This window comes from Leuresthes tenuis, unplaced genomic scaffold (genome assembly GCF_036924035.1).
Source record: "Leuresthes tenuis unplaced genomic scaffold, fLeuTen1.0.hap1 SCAF_18, whole genome shotgun sequence".
NCBI lineage: Eukaryota > Metazoa > Chordata > Actinopteri > Atheriniformes > Atherinopsidae > Leuresthes > Leuresthes tenuis.
Window position 1 is genome coordinate 990,840 of NW_027325372.1, and position 21,607 is coordinate 1,012,446.

The following is a 21,607-nucleotide window of genomic DNA, read 5'->3' on the forward strand; positions in this document are numbered from 1 at the left end:
AGAGGTTCAACTCCACAGACTAAATAAAACTAATTAAAAGTCCTGATAAGCTTCATTTCTTTATTTATTTCCATAAAAACAGGAAGCAGCTGCAGAGATTCACTGAAACATGATAAAACATGAACATAACCCCAGAATCTGAGGCAGAAACAGAGTTTTTTATCAGTTCTCAGCAGCTTTAAAGTGAATCTCTGGTCTGAGCTCCTTTATTCTCCAACACAGCCTGAACCCTCTGAGACCAGCTTTCTGTCATTTCTTTAAGGAGTCTTCAGGAATAGTTCTCCAGGCTTCTTGAAGGACATCCCAAAGCTCTTCTTTGGATGTGGGCTGCCTTTTGTTCCGTTCTCTGTCAGATGATCCCACACTGCTTCAATAATGTTGAGGTCCGGGCTCTGGGGAGGATTCATCCCTCCATAAGACCTGTTGCCACTGATTTTCAGTCCACTTCTTGTGTCATTTGGCACAGCTCAGCCTTTTCTCCCTGTTTCCCTTCCTTAAGAACGGCTTCTTGACAGCCACCCTTCCATGGAGCCCATTTCTGATGAGGCTTGGGCCAACAGTAGATGGATCAGCTGAAGGTCCAGATGCATCTCTCAGGTCCTGTCAGGTCACAGCTGGATTTTTTCCTCTTTCTTAAGGACATCACTTTCAGATCCTGTTCATCTGCTGTAGATAGTTTTTTAGGCCTGACACTTCTTCTTTTGTCCTCCACTTGTCCAGTTTCCTCAAATGTTTTAAGGACACACTGCACACCATGCTGAGATATGCCAAGTTTTCAGCTAATAGCTCTTTGGGAATCACCTTGTTGCTGCAGAAATCCTATTTTCTGTCTGTCAAACTGTGTTTTCTTTGCTGTTTTTCATAGATGCAGCTAAAGAAATGGGAACAAATGATGTGTCTTTGTGACAAAGTGCCTAAAGATCCAGTTTAAAATGGCTTCTTTGCTAAGTTGTCTGTTCTGTGTCGACACAACACTGGTTCATCCCTTGAGTTAGGAGCCTTTTTTCTGCCTGAATGGGTCAAAGGTCAGAGTTCAGTGGCTGAACAAAGAAAAAACACTGAAAATGCTCAGGAACAAGGACTGAAGATGAGGGAAAAAGCAGAAAATGTCCAAAGAAAAACTGTGAAAGAGCTTCAGGATTCTGGGAGTTTTATTCATGAAACCATTCTGGATTAAAAGTCCTGATGAGGTTCAGTGATTTGGGCCTCTGTTCTGAGGCTGTTGGTCAGATTTTATTCTGGGTTTTTTCTTCAGTTCTGGGTTAAAATAAGACTCCATCAGTCAGTGTTTGGTCAGATGAAGAGTTTCGATGGGATGTCATTAGTTTAAAAGCCTAAAATGAAGGTTTGGGACTGAATACTTTTATTTATGCCTCTAACATCCAAACCTTTTTTATTAACCTCTGATAAACAACATTATTATTATTATTATTATTTCAGGCTGTAAATGTCTGAAATGCTTAAAAAACTCTGAATTTTTCTGATTATTTCTCTTTGTTCTAATCATCTACTTTAACTAAAAAATAAAGAACCTTAAAACGTGGAAGAAAACAGATTTTTACTGCAGAGAGGCAGTCGGAGAGCCTCTGAAGTCTCAGTGCGCCACCTTGTGGACGCTGAGCATCACTTTTCCTGAAGGGAACCACATGAGATGCTGGAGTTGCTGCAGACCTCAGACTGAAGTTGATTTTAGTGCCTCCTCCTCCCTGTTCAGGGTCTCATATATATATATATATATAAATATATATATATATATAAAAATAAAGCCCATAAATCATTCCTCTGACTCCTCAGAGCAGACATTGATGCCAGCGTTCCAGCTGCCTTTGAACATGCTGCGACGACCTTTGACCCCTCTGCTCTCTCCAACTTCAGCCATCTCTAATTTGGCCTTTTTAATCTAAAGTTCTACAGAAAGTGTTTTTTTTAACTCAGTTTTAGTAAATCATGATGAATACGAAGCATTCGGGTCTGGTTTTAAGCTGCTTCACAGCACAAAATCTGCTCTTTGTGGAGTTTTTGAGTTAATTTAACAGCAGATTCAGGTGGTTCCTCCTCTGAACTCACCTGTGGTGTCCCTCAGGATTCTGTGTTGGGCCCCATGCTCTCCTCTTTGTATCAGATATGGACAGAACCAGAACCAGAACCAGGGTAAAACCAAAAGATGAGCAGCTCCCACCGATCAATGCTAAAGACTCTCGGACCTCTTTTATATTTATATTTTATAAGTATATTTTGTATAATTTTTGGTCGTTGAACTTTTACTCACTTTGTTTCAGGTCATGTGACAAAATATTAAAGTTTTATTGACAATTAAAAAAAAAAAAGACTGAAAAAAGTTGCAGAATTAAGCTAAAAACACATGTTTTTAAGTGTTTTTAAGGTTTTAAATGTCATGGAAAAGTTTGTGAACCTTGAAGAAAGACAGAAACTAAAGTAACAAAATAAATCTTTATTGAATATTCGTGTCGTCGGTTTTCCGACACGTTTAAAGAAAACGTGTAAAACATGATCTGAGGCTGGAACAAACCGTCTGGTTTCACCTTTTTACTGAAACGTGGCTTCATGCCAGGAGCTTCCTGAGGCTCCTCATTCTGCTCACAGCTCCTTCACTGCTCCTCGTGGCGTCTGCGATCTCCTGCCGACAGACCGGACACTGCAGCGCCACCGCACACAGCGCCTCCTCCAGCGCCGCCTCCGTGTGCCGGTCAGGCAGCACGCCGCGCTCTCCCAGCATGCCGAGCGTGTGCTTGAGCCAGCCTTCGTCTCTGAGCAGCGCTGTGATCCAGGGCTGAGCCCGGATGCAGCCCCCCAGGGCCTGCAGGGACAGCCGCCACAGCTCCGCCGCCTCGTCCCAGCTGTCCTCCCAGCCGCCGCTCACCTGAACGGGACCGGAGCCCGAGTCCAGAGCGCCGCGGAGGAACCGGAGAGCCGCGGAGAAGAAGCGCCTCTGGGTAGCTTCCACCGAGCCTGGAGGGGAGGACACAGGTTCAGGTTCAGCCAGATGAAGGGAGGAGAGCAAAACAGCCAAATTATCCCGGAAAGATCACAGCGTCCGTGTTTCCATCAGCTGACGGCGAGCTGCGTCTGCGGGCTCTGCCCCACGGGAAGCAAGCGCTGCGCTCCCAAACCAATCCTGGACCGATTACAACTGTAACCCAAACAATTACCCATAATTCCACACAGCGTGATCTTCAGCCTGAGCTGATGGAGCCTTCATGTCACCTGAGGGCAAAGACGTGTAAATCCTTCTCACCTGAAGGAGGAGACCTCAACCTGCCGATCATCAGCCCCAAACAGCAGTAATTTGCAGCCAGAACCAGGAGGCGGGGCTTGTTCACCAAAGCAGGAAGCGCTTCGCTCAGATGGACCTCGAGGGTTCTGAAGCACGGGTCCTTCCTGCAGAGTCAAAGGCAATCGGGCCGTTAGAGACTGTGAGCCCGAGCAGATGCTGTCGGGGGGGTTCAGCAGCTACCTGACGCGCTCCAGCTCGGTGACAGTGAAGTTCAGGAGGGCGGAGCACGCCGTCTCCATGCTGGGATCTCTGGCTGCTGCCGCCCCACTTTTCTTCTTCAGGTTATTCCAGTTCTGCACCAGGAAGTCGACCAGCAGGGCCGGCGTGTCCAGGGTCAGCAGCGCCTTCCGGGGGCCTTCCTCTGCCGAGAGGTGGCACAGCGCCGGGAGGAGATACCTGCAGAGGGCGAAGAACACGGGAGGATGATGTCACGTCTGCCCTGTGAACGCAGCTCATGTGTCGTATGGACGACCTCTACCTCAGAGCCCCCCCGCCCGTCCAGGCGCCTCCCTCCTCGCTGAGGGACACCTTCGCCATCCAATCATTGAGTCCCTGCTCGGCGCTGCCGCCCTGCAGGTGGCGCTGCACGTAGCCAATCAAGAACGGCAACAGAGCGGTCACTTCCTGTTTCAGACAGGAAGTCTCCTCGGCCAGCCACGAGCACAGAGAGCGGAATGTGGCGAAGATGAAAGGGTCGTCATAGCGACTGGCGTCCACCTGTTGGGAGAAGAAGAGGCCTGTGAGGAGATGAAGCTGCAGCTACATCAACGCACCCAGAGGGTCACTGAGCATGCTCAGTGGGGTCCGTTCTAAAGTCCTAACATAAGAAACAGGTTAAAGCTCTTTATTCTGTTTCAGATTTACTGCTTCAGGTCTTTTTGGTTGAACAGGAACACCTCAAACTACTTGTCATTGGTGAAGTATTTAATCTGCATTCATCCTGTGAGACTTACAGGGAACATGTTGGATTTCTGATCAGGCACCAGGAGGACTCCTTCGTCAGAGAGCGATTATTCAGGTACTGGATTATTCTGTCGACTAATCAGCTTCCTTCTGTCCTCTGTTAGCATCCTTCTGTCCTCTGCTAGCTTCCTTCTGTCCTCTGCTAGCTTCCTTCTGTTCTCTGCTAGCTTCCTTCTGTCCTCTGCTAGCTTCCTTCTGTTCTCTGCTAGCTTCCTTCTGTTCTCTGCTAGCTTCCTTCTGTTCTCTGCTAGCTTCCTTCTGTTCTCTGCTAGCTTCCTTCTGTCCTCTGCTAGCTTCCTTCTGTCCTCTGCTAGCTTCCTTCTGTCCTCTGCTAGCTTCCTTCTGTTCTCTGCTAGCTTCCTTCTGTCCTCTGCTAGCTTCCTTCTGTTCTCTGCTAGCTTCCTTCTGTTCTCTGCTAGCTTCCTTCTGTTCTCTGCTAGCTTCCTTCTGTTCTCTGCTAGCTTCCTTCTGTCCTCTGCTAGCTTCCTTATGTCCTCTGCTAGCTTCCTTCTGTCCTCCGCAAGCTTCCTTCTGTCCTCTGCTAGCTTCCTTCTGTCCTCTGCTAGCTTCCTTCTGTCCTCTGCTAGCTTCCTTCTGTCCTCCGCTAGCTTCCTTCTGTCCTCTGCTAGTTTCCTTCTGTCCTCCGCAAGCTTCCTTATGTTCTCCGCTAGCTTCCTTCTGTCCTCCGCAAGCTTCCTTATGTTCTCCGCTAGCTTCCTTCTGTTCTCTGCTAGCTTCCTTCTGTCCTCCGCAAGCTTCCTTATGTTCTCTGCTAGCTTCCTTCTGTCCTCTGCTAGCTTCCTTCTGTCCTCTGCTAGCTTCCTTCTGTCCTCCGCTAGCTTCCTTCTGTCCTCCGCAAGCTTCCTTCTGTTCTCCGCTAGCTTCCTTCTGTTCTCCGCTAGCTTCCTTATGTTCTCCGCTAGCTTCCTTCTGTTCTCTGCTAGCTTCCTTCTGTCCTCCGCTAGCTTCCTTCTGTCCTCTGCTAGTTTCCTTCTGTCCTCCGCAAGCTTCCTTATGTTCTCCGCTAGCTTCCTGCTGTTCTCTGCTAGTTTCCTTCTGTCCTCCGCAAGCTTCCTTCTGTCCTCTGCTAGTTTCCTTCTGTCCTCCGCAAGCTTCCTTCTGTCCTCTGCTAGCTTCCTTATGTTCTCCGCTAGCTTCCTTCTGTCCTCCGCTAGCTTCCTTATGTTCTCCGCTAGCTTCCTTCTGTCCTCCGCTAGCTTCCTTCTGTCCTCCGCTAGCTTCCTTATGTTCTCCGCTAGCTTCCTTCTGTCCTCCGCTAGCTTCCTTATGTTCTCCGCTAGCTTCCTTCTGTTCTCTGCTAGCTTCCTTCTGTCCTCTGCTAGCTTCCTTCTGTTCTCTGCTAGCTTCCTTCTGTTCTCTGCTAGCTTCCTTCTGTTCTCTGCTAGCTTCCTTCTGTTCTCTGCTAGCTTCCTTCTGTCCTCTGCTAGCTTCCTTATGTCCTCTGCTAGCTTCCTTCTGTCCTCCGCAAGCTTCCTTCTGTCCTCTGCTAGCTTCCTTCTGTCCTCTGCTAGCTTCCTTCTGTCCTCTGCTAGCTTCCTTCTGTCCTCCGCTAGCTTCCTTCTGTCCTCTGCTAGTTTCCTTCTGTCCTCCGCAAGCTTCCTTATGTTCTCCGCTAGCTTCCTTCTGTCCTCCGCAAGCTTCCTTATGTTCTCCGCTAGCTTCCTTCTGTTCTCTGCTAGCTTCCTTCTGTCCTCCGCAAGCTTCCTTATGTTCTCTGCTAGCTTCCTTCTGTCCTCTGCTAGCTTCCTTCTGTCCTCTGCTAGCTTCCTTCTGTCCTCCGCTAGCTTCCTTCTGTCCTCCGCAAGCTTCCTTATGTTCTCCGCTAGCTTCCTTCTGTTCTCCGCTAGCTTCCTTATGTTCTCCGCTAGCTTCCTTCTGTTCTCTGCTAGCTTCCTTCTGTCCTCCGCTAGCTTCCTTCTGTCCTCTGCTAGTTTCCTTCTGTCCTCCGCAAGCTTCCTTATGTTCTCCGCTAGCTTCCTGCTGTTCTCTGCTAGTTTCCTTCTGTCCTCCGCAAGCTTCCTTCTGTCCTCTGCTAGCTTCCTTCTGTCCTCCGCTAGCTTCCTTATGTTCTCCGCTAGCTTCCTTCTGTCCTCCGCTAGCTTCCTTATGTTCTCCGCTAGCCTCCTTCTGTCCTCCTGCTGGCGTTCAGCAGGATGTGTCACAGTAAAACCTGTCCCTGTGAAACAGGGCGACCACTGAGCAGAACATGTTGGTGCCAGTTAAACCGAGCAGATCATTTGGATCCAGCAGTTTGTGTAGTTACTCGGTTAATCGTTTCAGCCCTTATTAGGTATGAATGAGGTCATCATCGTGGACAGCTCACCTGCTGCAGGTGGTACATGACGGCGGAAAAGGCCTCCTCCAGCACCCCGAGGACCTGCCTGCTCTGCTGCAGGCTGAGAGCAGCGAGGGAGCCGCGAGGAGGAACCGCGGCCGGTGCGTCTCCCACGCTGCAGGCCTGCTCGATGGCAGCTTCCATGATCCGGTAGCAGCCTGCGAGGAGCGACACGTCAGAGTTATACAGACGGGTGGAGCTTCATCATCTCCACAAGGTCAAAGGTCACGAGACGCGACCGTAAACACAGAAGACAAAATAAATGAAAAAAACTGTCACTTAGAGACATTAAAACACGGCCGTAACTACGGCGACATGGAAGTTGTTCCCTTTGTTACTTTAAATCAAGAAAGAATAAGTTTAAAGTTTTCTAATTCAGACACTTAATGTCATTTTAATGTTAAATCAGCTTCAATAAAGAATAATAATAATAATCCATAAAGAAGTCCAGTAAAATCCAGCTGCTCTACCTGTGAGCGTATGCTGCAGCTCCGGGCTCAGATCACTCCCAGGCGGTTCCTCCAAACCCATCCTCACCTCCACACAGGCCCGGTTCACCAGCAGGCAGCAGAACTTCGGGGGTCCCACCAGCTCCCAGCCGTATAAATCCAGCAAACAGGCGCTGAGCACCAGGACCGGCCCGATCTGTCGTGGTGTTAACTTGGACTGCAGCATGGGTCTCAGCGCCCCCCACACACGACCCATGACTCCCTTCAGCTGCTCGCTCTCGAGCTCCGCCCCCACCGGCGGCAGGAACTGCACCAGCTGGGCACACAGACCGAGCCGGTTCTGGTCCGAGGACCGGCAGAAGTCTTCGCAGAGTGTGAGCAGCAGAGCCAGCAGCTGTGCGGAGTGTTTACTCCACGCTCGCTCTTTGGTTTCACAGGAGAGGAGGCGCCCCAGCAAGGTGAGCCCCCTCTGGCGGCTGAGTGTCCGGTTCTGTTGCACCGCCTGGCAAAGGCCCGGGACAGCCCCCCTGCTCAGGAGCTGGTCGGGACCCCTGGGTAAGGCACACACAGCGGTCAGCACCTGGTAGCAGTCTGCAGCGAGCGCCTCGTCCAGCCTGGAGGTGTCCTGACTCTCTGGCGCTCCGTCTGATTTCACCTCGTTGGCAGGGTGACCTCCGGCGTCTGACAGGTCAGCTGACTGGACTTCACCTTCTGGGCTGCGTCTGGCTTGGTTCGGCTGCTGTGACACCGGATCATTCGCCAAGATGCCCAGCAGGAGGGGGACGGTGGTGAGGAGCTGGGGATGTGAGGCCATGTCTGGGTCTGTGCTCAGGGCAGCCAGCAGGGCCGTGCCCAGAGAAAGGAGGTCGTAGGGGGGCAAGCCCGAGTCCTCACTGCCCCGGGTGGCGGTCACCAGGAGCCGAGCGGGAAGGGCGAGGCCCACGGCGTCGAAGATGCACCGCAGGGTGGGTCTGTCCAGCTGGCTCGCTGGACACAAGCGAGTGATCTGAGGAGATGGAGAGGACAGAAGAGTCACCTGTGAGGGCCTCATGGATCAGTTCGATCAGTTCTGAGATTAATCAATACATCATTGAATCAATACAGACTGTGGGGTCAGACTCTGTGATGCTGAAATAAAACCAGAGGCTTCGCATCCTGTTTAAGACACACATGAGCTTCATCGCCTCCTCACTGAGGAAGAGCGGAAACACCGTGTGACGTACACCGTGTGACGTACATCGTGACATCATGACACTCACCAACAGCAGGGCAGCTAAGGTGTGACTGTCGTTTTTAGCGTGTCTGAGCGCGTGCAGACACCTGTCCAACACCTGTCTCTGGGCTTCAGTCAGGCCGCCTCCTCCCTGCTCCTCTTCCCCGGTTGTCCTGCTGCTCCCATCGGGCTGAACCCCGTGTCTGTCCGCCATGGTGATTCTGTTGGGTCTGAGCGAGCAGACGAACCGTTAAAAGGAGCTGCTCTCAGACCAGTTTCCACTGCGGCTTTCTGCTCTACTCGTCAGTTAAAACTCCTAATATTTAACACATCTGATGCGATAAAAGTCCTTATAGCAACTTACTCTGATGACAGCTCCACTACACGGTGCTCCCGAGCACTCACCGGCAGCAAACGGTCAAAATAAGCCCGTCAGAAGCCAATGAAAACGGTCAAACAACGTCAACCAACCAATCACAGAGGGGCTTGTTGGAGGGTGAAGACGCCATTTTAGTTTGTGTTGAAACGTAACAGAAACGAGGCTGCGCTTCTGTAGCAGCTCAAACTAGAATACTTTAATAATTTTTTGAGTTTATTTTAAACACATAGAATGAATGAAAACTACATAATTTAATCAGGTTATTTGACCTAAAACTGCTCGACGGCCGGTGTGATGTTAGAGTGGATCAGCCGGAGGGTCACTGCGCTGTGATTGGTTAATTCTCTTCCTGGTTTTTGACTTAACAACATTTTATTATAACTACGGAAGTTTTAAAATCAAAGCACCTGTGTCATTTCGACCTTTGAAAGTATTTTCTGGACATTTCCACAATAATTTCCTTCATTCAGAGATGTGCGGAGACTTTTCATGAGGGTTGTAAACTCAAGTTATTTTATTAGGTTGTTTTTATTTGAACATTCAGAGGAAATTTAGAATGTTATTTTAGGTAAATTTATAGAAAAAGGTCCCTTTTACCTAATTTGAATGTGGTGTGTATGGAAACCCAAAAATGTTTCGCCTCCATAACATCGTCAGGATTTTAACCCTTTAAGCATTTTTTTTTTTTCTCTCAGGGAAATTCTCACCGAACATTTAAGCTAAAACATCTTCTCTTCTCTATTAATTTTCTCAAACCCTCACCCAGCCATCTTCCATATAAACACATCCTCTTAGCTGCATGAGCTAATGGTCGCCACCTATATACTGTTTTATTGAATTAATTTCAATTCAGTGGAGCATTTTGAATGTGAATACACATTAATTCAGATAAAACATGTCTGTTATCTAATAGTAGTGAGTAGGGACAAGATTTTGGGACTTTCAGTTTGTTTTATTCTGGGTGCCTGTTAATTAGAATTAAAATGGATTTGTACTAATAATACACTCAACAAAGTTTATGTGAGTTCAATCTAATGTACATTATTCTATTCTCTATCAGCTGTTTATTATGAAACACCTGGTGGCTTTATGAAAGCAAACGAAATAAGACTCCTCTGGCTTTCCGTACAGGGAGTTGCCTTCAGGGCCTTATAGAAAGTATAGAAAACGAAGTTATAGAAAACCAAACAACCAATCAGAGCAGAGCAGAGCGTCCCTCCCTCCAGCTGATCCAATCTATGACCAACCCGTCGACAGACCGGAAATCGTCGCATTAACGTTCATTGTTTTCAGTTTAATTAAGAGGCTGAAATAGACTTTCTGTAGTCTCCTGTGTAACCTGACCTGTAGTTTGATTTTACTGTGAATATTTTCTTTAGTATAAGTACAATTAACTTCTGCTGTTTTGCTTCTAAACGCCACAAACGCACCAACGGCTCCTTTCAAGTGCTTTATGTTGAAAATCCAGCCACCGGAAGTCGTATTCATACGCTTCAGCCTTGACAGGCAGGGGTCCTTCTCACTCATCAGCTGTACGACCGAGAGCGGCACTGACCCATTTTACTGTCCGGAGGACGACAACAGCGACGAAGGCACCGACCGGCACCGGGACTTCTGCGTCACTGTCCGGTCTCAGAAGCCATCGTGACAGAAGCGGTTACAACGCACCGGATGAGCCGTGTTCCCGGAGAAATGTCAGCAGCTGTTAGCATCAAGGTGCCTTAACGCGGGTGATCCCGGATTAAACAGGTGAGACACCTCCGCTCTGAGTGCTGGGATCCGGCAGCTGCTGCTGACCGCGGATCGGTTCCGAGCTGATGGAGCAGCGGGCTGCGCAGGCGGCAACTGTCGGCCTGTTTCCACCTGACAGCTGAAGACGTCCTATAAATCCTGACTGTTGTTTACACTCAGGTCAGATACACCATGCGCGAGCCCACCATTTTGTTTAAAATGTCTCGAGCTCTCGTGCACTTATGTCAATCATCGATGCAGCCTTTCCCGTGTCAGTCAGTCAGTCAGTGACTGCAGGTGGGTTTTATGTTAGAGTTGATCCAAACACACTGACCAGGTTCCTGGTTTGGATCCTGGTTTGTCTTTCTGGAACCCAGGATGTGATTCTGGAACCCAGGATGTGTTTCTGGAGCCCAGGATGTGTTTCTGGAACCCGGTCGGTGTGTACGGAAACACAAGAAACACAGGCCGGTTCCAGAAAGACAAACTAGCTTTCAGACACTGGGTTTCTGGAACCCAGGATGTGTTTCTGGAGCCCAGGATGTGATTCTGGAGCCCAGGATGTGTTTCTGGAGCCCAGGATCTGTTTCTGGAGCCCCGGATGTGTTTCTGGAGCCCAGGATGTGTTTCTGAAACCCAGGATGTGTTTCTGGAGCCCAGGATGTGATTCTGGAGCCCAGGGTGTGTTTCTGGAGCCCAGGATCTGTTTCTGGAGCCCCGGATGTGTTTCTGGAGCCCAGGATGTGTTTCTGAAACCCAGGATGTGTTTCTGGAGCCCAGGATGTGATTCTGGAGCCCAGGATGTGTTTCTGGAGCCCCGGATGTGTTTCTGGAGCCCAGGATGTGTTTCTGGAGCCCAGGATGTGTTTCTGGAGCCCCAGGATGTGTTTCTGGAGCCCAGGATGTGTTTCTGGAGCCCAGGATGTGTTTCTGGAGCCCAGGATGTGTTTCTGGAGCCCAGGATGTGATTCTGGAGCCCAGGATGTGATTCTGGAGCCCAGGATGTGTTTCTGGAACCCAGGATGTGATTCTGGAGCCCAGGATGTGTTTCTGGAGCCCAGGATGTGTTTCTGGAGCCCAGGATGTGTTTCTGGAGCCCAGGATGTGATTCTGGAGCCCAGGATGTGATTCTGGAGCCCAGGATCTGTTTCTGGAGCCTGGTCCCTGATGAAATGATGAAGACGGGACACATTCAGCTCTGTGTGAAGCTTCAGCCTTCAGATATCTGTTGTTGATGGGTGTCCTAAAGCTGCAGCTCAGTTGTCGGCTTGTTATACCCGTTTGTAGCCTCTGGCTCGGTAAAGCAGCTCATCCTGCGCTCTGCAGGGATGCCCCAAGGCTCTGTACTGGAGCCCCTTCTGTTCTCCCTCTGGAAAGGAGGGGCAGTGGGACTTATGTTGAGTGACATAAGTTCTGTCGTTGTCTCGAACCAAAACGCTGTCGTACCTTCATGACATCATCCAGCGGTGCACCGACCAATTTCACTGCTGCCTCCACGAACTGCATGTTGATGAAGTCTGTAGATATTTACCCATTAAAAGCAAAATAAGAGATTTCTGACACTATTTCTTCAGTTAAATCGGTTTATTCCGGATTCTCTCTGATCTCGTTGCTTATGGGATGCGTTTACTCAAGAAAACCAATGCAAAAGCTCATCTGTCTGCATCCTTACACAGACTTTATCTTAGCATGAGCTAATGGTAAGCCTGAATTATTGATCATCAATCAGTCCACTATCACAGTATCAATATAAGATCAGCTCTTCATCTGTCTGAGAGAACTGGGTTTACGCAAGTCACTTTGAACTGAAAACCAGGCTCAAGCATCAGGAAATGTGACCAGAAGCTGCGACTTTTTATCAAATGTTAGCAGAAACTGTGACTTTTTATCAAATGTTAGCAGAAACTGCGACTTTTTATCGAATGAGAGCAGAAACTGCGACTTTTTATCAAATGAGAGCAGAAACTGCGACTTTTTATCGAATGTGAGCAGAAACTGCGACTTTTTATCGAATGTGAGCAGAAACTGCGACTTTTTATGGAATGTGAGCAGAAACTGCGACTTTTTATCGAATGTGAGCAGAAACTGCGACTTTTTATGGAATGTGAGCAGAAACTGCGACTTTTTATCGAATGAGAGCAGAAACTGCGACTTTTTATGGAAGGTGAGCAGAAACTGCGACTTTTTATTCAATGAGAGCAGAAACTGCGACTTTTTATCGAACGAGAGCAGAAACTGCGACTTTTTATGGAAGGTGAGCAGAAACTGCGACTTTTTATCGAATGAGAGCAGAAACTGCGACTTTTTATCGAACGAGAGCAGAAACTGCGACTTTTTATCGAATGAGAGCAGAAACTGCGACTTTTTATCGAATGTGAGCAGAAACTGCGACTTTTTATGGAATGTGAGCAGAAACTGCGACTTTTTATCGAATGAGAGCAGAAACTGCGACTTTTTATGGAAGGTGAGCAGAAACTGCGACTTTTTATCAAATGTTAGCAGAAACTGCGACTTTTTATCAAATGTTAGCAGAAACTGTGACTTTTTATCAAATGTTAGCAGAAACTGCGACTTTTTATCAAATGTTAGCAGAAACTGTGACTTTTTATCAAATGTTAGCAGAAACTGCGACTTTTTATCGAATGAGAGCAGAAACTGCGACTTTTTATCAAATGAGAGCAGAAACTGCGACTTTTTATCGAATGTGAGCAGAAACTGCGACTTTTTATCGAATGTGAGCAGAAACTGCGACTTTTTATGGAATGTGAGCAGAAACTGCGACTTTTTATGGAATGTGAGCAGAAACTGCGACTTTTTATCGAATGAGAGCAGAAACTGCGACTTTTTATGGAAGGTGAGCAGAAACTGCGACTTTTTATTCAATGAGAGCAGAAACTGCGACTTTTTATCGAACGAGAGCAGAAACTGCGACTTTTTATGGAAGGTGAGCAGAAACTGCGACTTTTTATCGAATGAGAGCAGAAACTGCAACTTTTTATCGAACGAGAGCAGAAACTGCGACTTTTTATGGAAGGTGAGCAGAAACTGCGACTTTTTATCGAATGAGAGCAGAAACTGCGACTTTTTATCGAACGAGAGCAGAAACTGCGACTTTTTATTGAATGAGAGCAGAAACTGCGACTTTCTATCGAATGAGAACAAAAACTGCGACTTTTTATCGAACGAGAGCAGAAACTTTGAGGCAGATAAAACCAGTAAATCCAAGAAATAATTTATGTTAAAATTTCAGCGAAAGACGAGAAATCTTGAACCACAGAATCAGGCAGTAAAACAACCAAAAAGTCTCTGCTATACGGAACCTGGTGTGTTTTCACCTCATATTTCACATTTTATCTCCTATTTTCTTCTGTTTCAGTCTTGTGATTATTTTGTTTTATATTATTTTGTGATTTTTCTGCTTTGGAAATTAAAGGTTTGTTCTGACTTCTTTCATGAAGCTGAACCAGCTGCCTTCTTGTCTGCAGCATCCAGAAGAACCTGGGAGGTGGTGTTACTGCAGAGAGCTTCACCCACAGGTGTGGCGTCCGCTGAGAGGAGGAGGAAACAGTCGCCCTGAGAGCTCGTCCTGAAGCTCAGGTGATCGAGCACACGCTGAAACGGGGCTGAGGCGCTTCTTCTGAGCTCTGGATCGTATGTACCTGCAGCTCGTCGGCTCACCTGGGAGGTGAACTCTGGCCATGAACATCTGTTGGTGACTGCAGGCTCACATGTGGAGGAGGACCGATTGGACAGGTTTGTGGATCAGTTGGTACAATCTGAGAGTTTCCTTCTTTAAGAGCTTCCTGTCTCCGATGCATCAGTTTAAGATGATATTCCAGACTTTGTTGTGCTTTTTAACAGAATTGTTTGGTTTATTTTTAATAAAACGCACCAGAGCAAATAAAACTGAGATGTGACAGTCAGTGTCAACAGTGTCGTTATGCATCTGTTGTCAAAGGGAGGAGAGCTCCTGTTGGCTGTGGATAGGCGGAACTCGGCTGTCTTAAGGTCTGCGTCCAACTGCTGCAGCAATAGATGTTAAATATACTGTTATGAATAAGAATAAATTGTGTAAGATATGAAACGTGGGACAGAGCCGGTGGAGTGGAGGGAAGTTTGAGGTCCATATGTTTGAGTAGTTGGTCCCCTGGAAGGAGAACGGCTCGGTCAGGGTTCAAGTTCCTCCCAATATGACCTGTAGGCCTAAAAAACTATCTCCAGCAGATGAACAGGATCTGAAAGTGATGTCCTTAAGAAAGAGGAAAAAATCCAGCTGTGACCTGACAGGACCTGAGAGATGCATCTGGACCTTCAGCTGATCCATCTACTGTTGGCCCAAGCCTCATCAGAAATGGGCTCCATGGAAGGGTGGCTGTCAAGAAGCCGTTCTTAAGGAAGGGAAACAGGGAGAAAAGGCTGAGCTGTGCCAAATGACACAAGAAGTGGACTGAAAATCAGTGGCAACAGGTCTTATGGAGGGATGAATCCTCCCCAGAGCCCGGACCTCAACATTATTGAAGCAGTGTGGGATCATCTGACAGAGAACGCAACAAAAGGCAGCCCACATCCAAAGAAGAGCTTTGGGATGTCCTTCAAGAAGCCTGGAGAACTATTCCTGAAGACTCCTTAAAGAAATGACAGAAAGCTTGTCTCAGAGGGTTCAGGCTGTGTTGGAGAATAAAGGAGCTCAGACCAGAGATTCACTTTAAAGCTGCTGAGAACTGATAAAAAACTCTGTTTCTGCCTCAGATTCTGGGTTTATGTTCAGGTTTTATCATGTTTCAGTGAATCTCTGCAGCTGCTTCCTGTTTTTATGGAGAAATATAAAGAAATGAAGCTGATCTTAAACTCTGAGGAATCTGAGGCTGAACAGCATAACGTTACCTGCTGATCGGTCGCAGCTGCAGCGAGTCGAACATTAACAGGACTGTGCAGGTACGGTGGCCCTGAGGGGAAATGCACATGAACAAACTGGAATTCTTCAGAGGATGTTTGGGTTTTGTGCCGTTTCATTGCACCGTGAACACAGCTTGTTGAATCTGCAGAGAGGCGGCAGCTGTGCCCGATGTTTTTCTCTCAGTGAGGCAGCTTCTCTTTTCTGTTCTCTGTGACGGTTTTAAACGCCGTCGTGTCACACGCAGCTGAGGTTTGAGCTGAAGTTAGGATGATATTTATCTCATTTCTCCTGCCCAGGTTGGCGTCAGAGCTGCTGAGCCTGTGAAGCCTCCTCAGGCGGCCATGTTGGATCTCCTCCTCAGAGCGCCGGTGTTGAGTCGTCCTCAGCCGTCACCTCACAGCACCTCGCTGCCAACATAACTCCTCCCCCCACGCGTCTTCTTCCTGATCAGGACACAGGTAGGCGTGTGAGGAAGGTGCTTTAGTTTAGTTTTCAGCGGGGAGAAGCCGTCTGACTGCTCTGAGTCAGACTCGCTCCTGTCAGATTTTATGCGTCTCTCTCAGCATTCAGGGCTCGGTTCTGATGGTTCTGATGCATCCAGCGCACTGCTCAGAGTGAAGCTCCACTGGGCCATGAAAGTCCTGGACGGCAGGTTTACATCAAGACTCAAAGCTTTTAGCCTTTAAATGGTTTGTTGAAAGCCTTTTTGATGCAGAGCAGCGGTTTCTCTGAGAGTTAAATCTTACGTTAAATGATTTAGAAGCACGCCGACGTGTTGATCCAGCTGAGGAAACGGGTTCGATTCTGGATCATTTGGATCTGGGTTTTCAGACCATCGTTTGCATCTGAGAAGGAGAATCTCAGCTGTGAACGTCTCTCTCTCTGTGAATGTTTGGAAGGACTCGGGTTTCGTTACAGATTCGTGGGATTTACTCTCACTGATGTCTCTGAAGTCTCAGTTCTGCAGAACTTTATCAGAACCATGTTGGCTTTATTTCTTATTGGAATGCATGAGAGTAAAAACCTGTGGAGCCGCTGAATGGATCGGGCCCGGAGAGTTTAGGCTCTCTGTCGGTGAATAAATCAGGCAGCAGGTAACTCGCTCTGTTCCTCTCAGCAGGGCCTGGATCCTCGTGGAAAATGTCCGATGCACATCAGAAGCTGCTCACCTGGAGCTCACCTCACCTGCTCCTCCTCCCACTGACCTACCTCTGGCTGCTGGCTCCGCCCACAGGTAGGTCAAAGCAAAGAGTCACCTGACATCTGATAAGAGGAAGCTGTGATTACTCAGGGTGGGACGCATCCTTCAGTGTGATCTGAGCTGATCTGAGCGGCCTGAAGCTCTGCTGAGGGCGCCGTGTGTGTGTGTGTGTGTGTGTGTGTGTGTGTGTGTGTGTGTGTGTGTGTGTGTGTGTGTGTGTGTGTGTGTGTGTGTGTGTGTGTGTGTGTGTGTGTGTGTGTGTGTGTGTGTGTGTGTGTGTGTGTGTGTGTGTGTGTGTGTGTGTGTGTGTGTGTGTGTGTGTGTGTGTGTGTGTGTGTGTGTGTGTGTGTGTGTCCTTTCTCAGGCAAACTGAGGCTCTCTGTTTTAATTGCAGAGTTGCGCCGCGGCGCTGGCGTTCTGACAGATGAGCTGTAACATCCTACGATGCTGCACACAGTCTGGTTTTATCTGCTCAACAGAACCAGAACCTGAACCAATCTCAGAGACAACAGGTTCTTTCTGAGCGCGCTGTGTGTTTTAAACTCACTGAGTTATCTGCCAGCTGTGCAGCAGCACAGAGCTGTGAGACCTCACCCTCAGCAGGGCATTCAGCTCTGAGCCGGTACCAGAACCAGGTGGAAGTCCATCTCAGAGCAGATCTGATATTCAGACTCCTGTCAGAGACAGTTTCAGGTTTGTTTAAATCAATACAGAGGTCCAAAGGGCTGGTTTCAGTTCAGGTTTCGGACCGGTTCATCGACGCCTGACACCAGGTTTCTGATCAATCAGACTTTTATTCAGCGTTAAACGTTTTAAATGTGGTTCTGAGAGGTTTAATGATTCTGTCTGATGAGGTTCAGATGTTTCAGTCTCACCTGAAACCAGAAGCTGCTGCTGTGCTCGGCTTCAGCTGCCAGTCCTGATCCAGGTGATTAAAGGCAGCATTCCTTGCTGATATGGCACCTGTCTGACCTGTTCTCACCTGGCTTTACACCTGCAGGCAGCTCTGAACAGACGCCGCTCTGCAGCGCCTCAGCTGTGAGGCTCTGGATCCTCTGCAGAGATTCTCTGGTGTTCAGGAGAGAAAACAGAATCATTTGACTTCAGCTTGTGTCTCTCTGAGCTCTCGGGGCTTCGGTAAACGTCTCCTCCTGGGTCGTCCTTCCTGATCAGAGTGAAGCTGGAGCTCAGCTCATGGCTGACTCAGAGTTCTGCAGATGTTCTGCAGGCTGTGTTCCGGGTTTTAATCGGCAAAGCCTCGCTTCCTGTCTGCTGGCGGCTCAAACTGTGGTTCTGGCGGCTTTTCCTCCACCTGTGAAGGTCTCTGGAGGAAGGTCTCTCCGATGAAAGTCCAACAAAGACTGATGTGATGTAGAGGAAGCAGGTCGGTCCCTTCTGAAACCGATGAACAGAACCTCACCGCTCCTTCTCTCTGTCCTGGTCCAGGTGCGGCGGCAGGTCTGTGCCGGGTCACCGGCGGCGTGCTGGGGATCCACTGGAGCAGCACCATCAGCCTGGGCTGGTACCCTCTGGCGGCGGGGCGAGGCGGCGCCACGTGCTGGGAGTCCTGCTGCCTGGAGCCGAGCTGTCGGGCCGTGTGGAGCCTCGGCGGCCGCTGTGTGCTGCTCAGCTGCTCCCAGAGGGGAGGCTGCCCCATCGCCTCGCTGCCGCAGCCTCACGAGGAGTCGCTGGGCCTCCTGCAGCTGCTGTCCAAGGTCTGACCCAGCAGGTCCAGTTCTGCGTCCTGGAGCTGATCCGAGCTCTGAGCGGCTTTTTAATCTGAAACGTTTTGTGTGATTTTATCTGCAGGGTCCGGTCAGAAAGAAGCGCAGAAATCCTCGCCGCGCTGGAGGCCACAGAACGCACACGGGACACCTCACCAACACGGTAACACGCTGTTCTTCACCTGGAACAGGCAGAGTTATCACCTCCTTTTCACAGCTTCTTTATCTTCAGACACAAACCTTCTCATGACGGGTTTTCTCAGAAAATAATCAGGTTTCACTTGACTGCACATCTGGAGTTCTGCTGCACATCTGGAGTTCTCTTTGTGGTTCTCATTCAAACCATCTGCAGGAAAGCTCCAAACAGGAAGTGCTTCAGCCTTCCTCCACAGCTCCCAGCACCATCGCTCTCCTGCAGACGGCCCAGAGGAACCTGACCGCCAACGGGAGCTCGGACGCTGATCCTGCGCCGTCACAGCAGAACGCCACGGTCGCCGGCACCGTAGATCCTGCCGAGTCTTCCAACAGCAGCGACGTCTTCAGCCCAACAGCCACAGCTCCGGCTGGTGAGTCAGCCGCCTGCAGAGCCTGTGCTGCAGCTGCAGTTTGATTAAAGCTCAGATTAGACCAGACTGCAGCAGGAATGTGCCGAGGCTCTCTGAGCTTCTCCAAACAGGAATTACTCGTGTGGTCACTTCCTGCTCCTCCCTGAAGGATCAGATGATGTGAGGAAGCAGCCTCAGACTTTAACCTCCAGCGGCTTCAGCTTTGAGCTGCTGCTTCCTCAGAGTTCAGCTCAGGTTCAGCTCTTCAGAATCCTTCTCATTATGTCTCTGGAACGTCTGAAAAAGCCGCTCCAAGCAGGAAGATTTACTCACATTTACCTGCTTCTTGTTTCCATGTGAAAAACCAACGGCCAGCGTGAAACTATAAGCTTTATCAGAAAGGAAAGTTTCCGGCTGATCTTAAAGGTAGAGAGGGTGTCTGCTTCCTGAAGCCAAACTGGCAGCTGGTTCCACAGAGAGGGGCCTGATAACTGAAGGCTCTGCCTCCCATTCTGCTTTTAGGGGCCTGATAACTGAAGGCTCTGCCTCCCATTCTGCTTTTAGGGGCCTGATAACTGAAGGCTCTGCCTCCCATTCTGCTTTTAGGGGCCTGATAACTGAAGGCTCTGCCTCCCATTCTGCTTTTAGGGGCCTGATAACTGAAGGCTCTGCCTCCCATTCTGCTTTTAGGGGCCTGATAACTGAAGGCTCTGCCTCCCATTCTGCTTTTAGGGGCCTGATAACTGAAGGCTCTGCCTCCCATTCTGCTTTTAGGGGCCTGATAACTGAAGGCTCTGCCTCCCATTCTGCTTTTAGGGGCCTGATAACTGAAGGCTCTGCCTCCCATTCTGCTTTTAGGGGCCTGATAACTGAAGGCTCTGCCTCCCATTCTGCTTTTAGGGGCCTGATAACTGAAGGCTCTGCCTCCCATTCTGCTTTTAGGGGCCTGATAACTGAAGGCTCTGCCTCCCATTCTGCTTTTAGAAACTCTGGGAACCACAAGGAAACCTGCAGCCTGAGAGCAAAGTGCTCTGTTGGGGAAATATCCAACTGTGAGATCTTTAAGATGTGATGGAGCTGGGTCATTAAGAGCTTTATATGTGAGGAGAAGAATCTTAAATTCTGTTCTGAATCTAACAGGGAGCCAATGAAGAGAAGCTAAAACTGGAGAAACATGATCTCTGCTGTTAGATCTCAGCAGAACTCTGGCTGCAGGGTTTTGGATCAGCTGGAGGCTTTTCAGAGAGTCTGTGGGACAGAACAATAATAAGGAATTACAGTAGTTCAGTCCTGAAGGAACAGATGCATGGAGCAGTTTCTCTGCATCACCCTGAGACAGGATGGTCCTGATTTTAATGATATTACGAAGGTGAAAGAAGGCAGAAACCTGTTTTATATGTGAGTCAAAGTCAAATAACTCCAAGGTTCCTCACTGTAGAACCAGAAGCCAAGGAAATACCATCTAGAGTAACTATATAACAGCACAGTTTCTCCCTGAAGGTCCAAAGAGAACAACTTCAGTTTGTCTGAGTTTAGAAGCAGAAAGTTCTGACTCATCCAGGTCTTTATGTCTTTAAGTCAGGCTTGTAGTCTGGCCAGCTGATAAATTACCTCCCGGCTCTGTTCTGTCCCTCAGTGAAGGATCTGGTGGTGTCGGCAGGAGAGAGCGTGGAGGTGACGCTGCCTCGCAGCGAGGTCGAGCTCAACGCCTTCGTGGTGCCGACGCCCCCTGCAGGTAAAACCCAGCATCCTGGGAGCTCCGGTTCGGTCACAGAATTATAAACCACAGCGTTTAGAGTCGGTTTTATCTGCTGAGCTGGAATTAAACGGTTTGATCTCTGCAGGGACAAACTATGCATTCGAGTGGCGGCTGATAACTCATCCCAAAGACTACAGCGGGGAGATGGAGGGGAAGAAGAGCACGACTCTGAAGCTCAGCAAGGTGCAGATCCCACGCTCTTCTTCTTCTTCTTCAGGTCCAGAGGCCGCAGACGTCTCACTTCCTGTGTTTGTGTCTCCTCCTGTCAGCTGACGCTGGGCCTCTACGAGTTTGGGGTGACGGTGGACGGCGAAGGTGCCCACGGCGAAGCGTTCGTCAACGTCACCGTTAAGCCAGGTGAGCAGGGCGAAGGTGGAGTTACGAGCCGGGACTCGGCTGCAGCAGCTGCTGTGAACCACAGGGGTCATATGAAGGTCATCCTGAGTGATGCATGATGGGAAATTACCGTGAAGTCACTGTCACGCTCACACCTCCACGTGTGGAGCTGCCGTCAGGCTGGAACAAACAGAAGGAGCGCCTGAGCTTCTCCGTCCAATCAAACGAGAGAAAAGTTTCATCTGGTCACCATGTGGAGAAAAGAAGAAAGTGTTGAAAACAGCAGACAGAACACAGCAGCAGGGTGTGAGAAACTAAGTGAACCCCTGATCCAGCAGCTTAGGACCAAACATCTCCACTTTGCTCTGGTCTGTCCAAAGGACATTGTTCCAGAAGTCTTGAGCTTTGTTCAGATGCAGCTTTGCAAACCTAAGCTGTGCTGCCATGTTCTTTTTAGAGAGAAGAGGCTTTCTCCTGCAGCCCTTCCAAACAAGCCATCCTTGTTCAGTCTTTTTCTAACTGTGCTGTCATGACCTTTAACCTTTAACATGCTAACTGAGGCCTGTAGAGGCTGAGATGTATGACCTTTGACCTTTAACATGCTAACTGAGGCCTGTAGAGTCTGAGATGTAGCTCTGGGCTTTTTCACCTTGGGGTGACCTTTAACCTTTAGCATGCTAACTGAGGCCTGTAGAGTCTGAGATGTAGCTCTGGGCTTTTTCACCTTGGGGTGACCTTTAACCTTTAACATGCTAACTG

General features: G+C 48.9%; 2 protein-coding genes across 2 annotated transcripts in view; one reads left to right on the forward strand and one right to left on the reverse strand.

Moving 5' to 3' along the window:
• Positions 1-2,468: 2,468 nt before the first annotated feature.
• ncdn (neurochondrin) lies at positions 2,469-10,243 on the reverse strand. The gene is made up of 8 exons (XM_072371199.1): positions 10,179-10,243; positions 8,323-8,539; positions 7,085-8,069; positions 6,603-6,772; positions 3,774-4,012; positions 3,476-3,691; positions 3,257-3,399; positions 2,469-2,970 (listed from the first exon to the last, which is right to left on the reverse strand). Exons 2-8 carry the CDS (start codon positions 8,488-8,490, stop codon positions 2,564-2,566), a joined length of 2,328 nt encoding a protein of 775 aa, XP_072227300.1. The 5' UTR covers positions 8,491-8,539; positions 10,179-10,243; the 3' UTR covers positions 2,469-2,563.
• A 70-nt stretch (positions 10,244-10,313) lies between these two features.
• Positions 10,314-21,607, forward strand: part of kiaa0319l (KIAA0319-like ortholog) — a 29,169-nt gene continuing 17,875 nt past the window's right edge. Inside the window, exons 1-10 of the mRNA XM_072371185.1 lie at positions 10,314-10,404; positions 13,872-14,139; positions 15,580-15,741; positions 16,404-16,517; positions 17,931-18,199; positions 18,294-18,371; positions 18,561-18,774; positions 20,390-20,488; positions 20,598-20,695; positions 20,782-20,869. Of these exons, the coding sequence (XP_072227286.1) occupies positions 16,424-16,517; positions 17,931-18,199; positions 18,294-18,371; positions 18,561-18,774; positions 20,390-20,488; positions 20,598-20,695; positions 20,782-20,869 (940 nt within the window). The 5' untranslated portion in view covers positions 10,314-10,404; positions 13,872-14,139; positions 15,580-15,741; positions 16,404-16,423. The remainder of the gene's footprint in view (positions 10,405-13,871; positions 14,140-15,579; positions 15,742-16,403; positions 16,518-17,930; positions 18,200-18,293; positions 18,372-18,560; positions 18,775-20,389; positions 20,489-20,597; positions 20,696-20,781; positions 20,870-21,607) is intronic.

Bases quoted from the DNA above. Each gene is read 5' to 3' on its own strand.
- ncdn (XM_072371199.1), bottom strand. From the start codon at position 8,490: ATGGCGGACAGACACGGGGTTCAGCCCGATGGGAGCAGCAGGACAACC. The intron at 8,070-8,322 runs GTGAGTGTCATG...CCATCTCCTCAG, and splicing joins CCTTAGCTGCCCTGCTGTTG to ATCACTCGCTTGTGTCCAGC. The intron at 3,692-3,773 runs GTAGAGGTCGTC...CGCCCTCTGCAG, and splicing joins ACGGGCGGGGGGGCTCTGAG to GTATCTCCTCCCGGCGCTGT.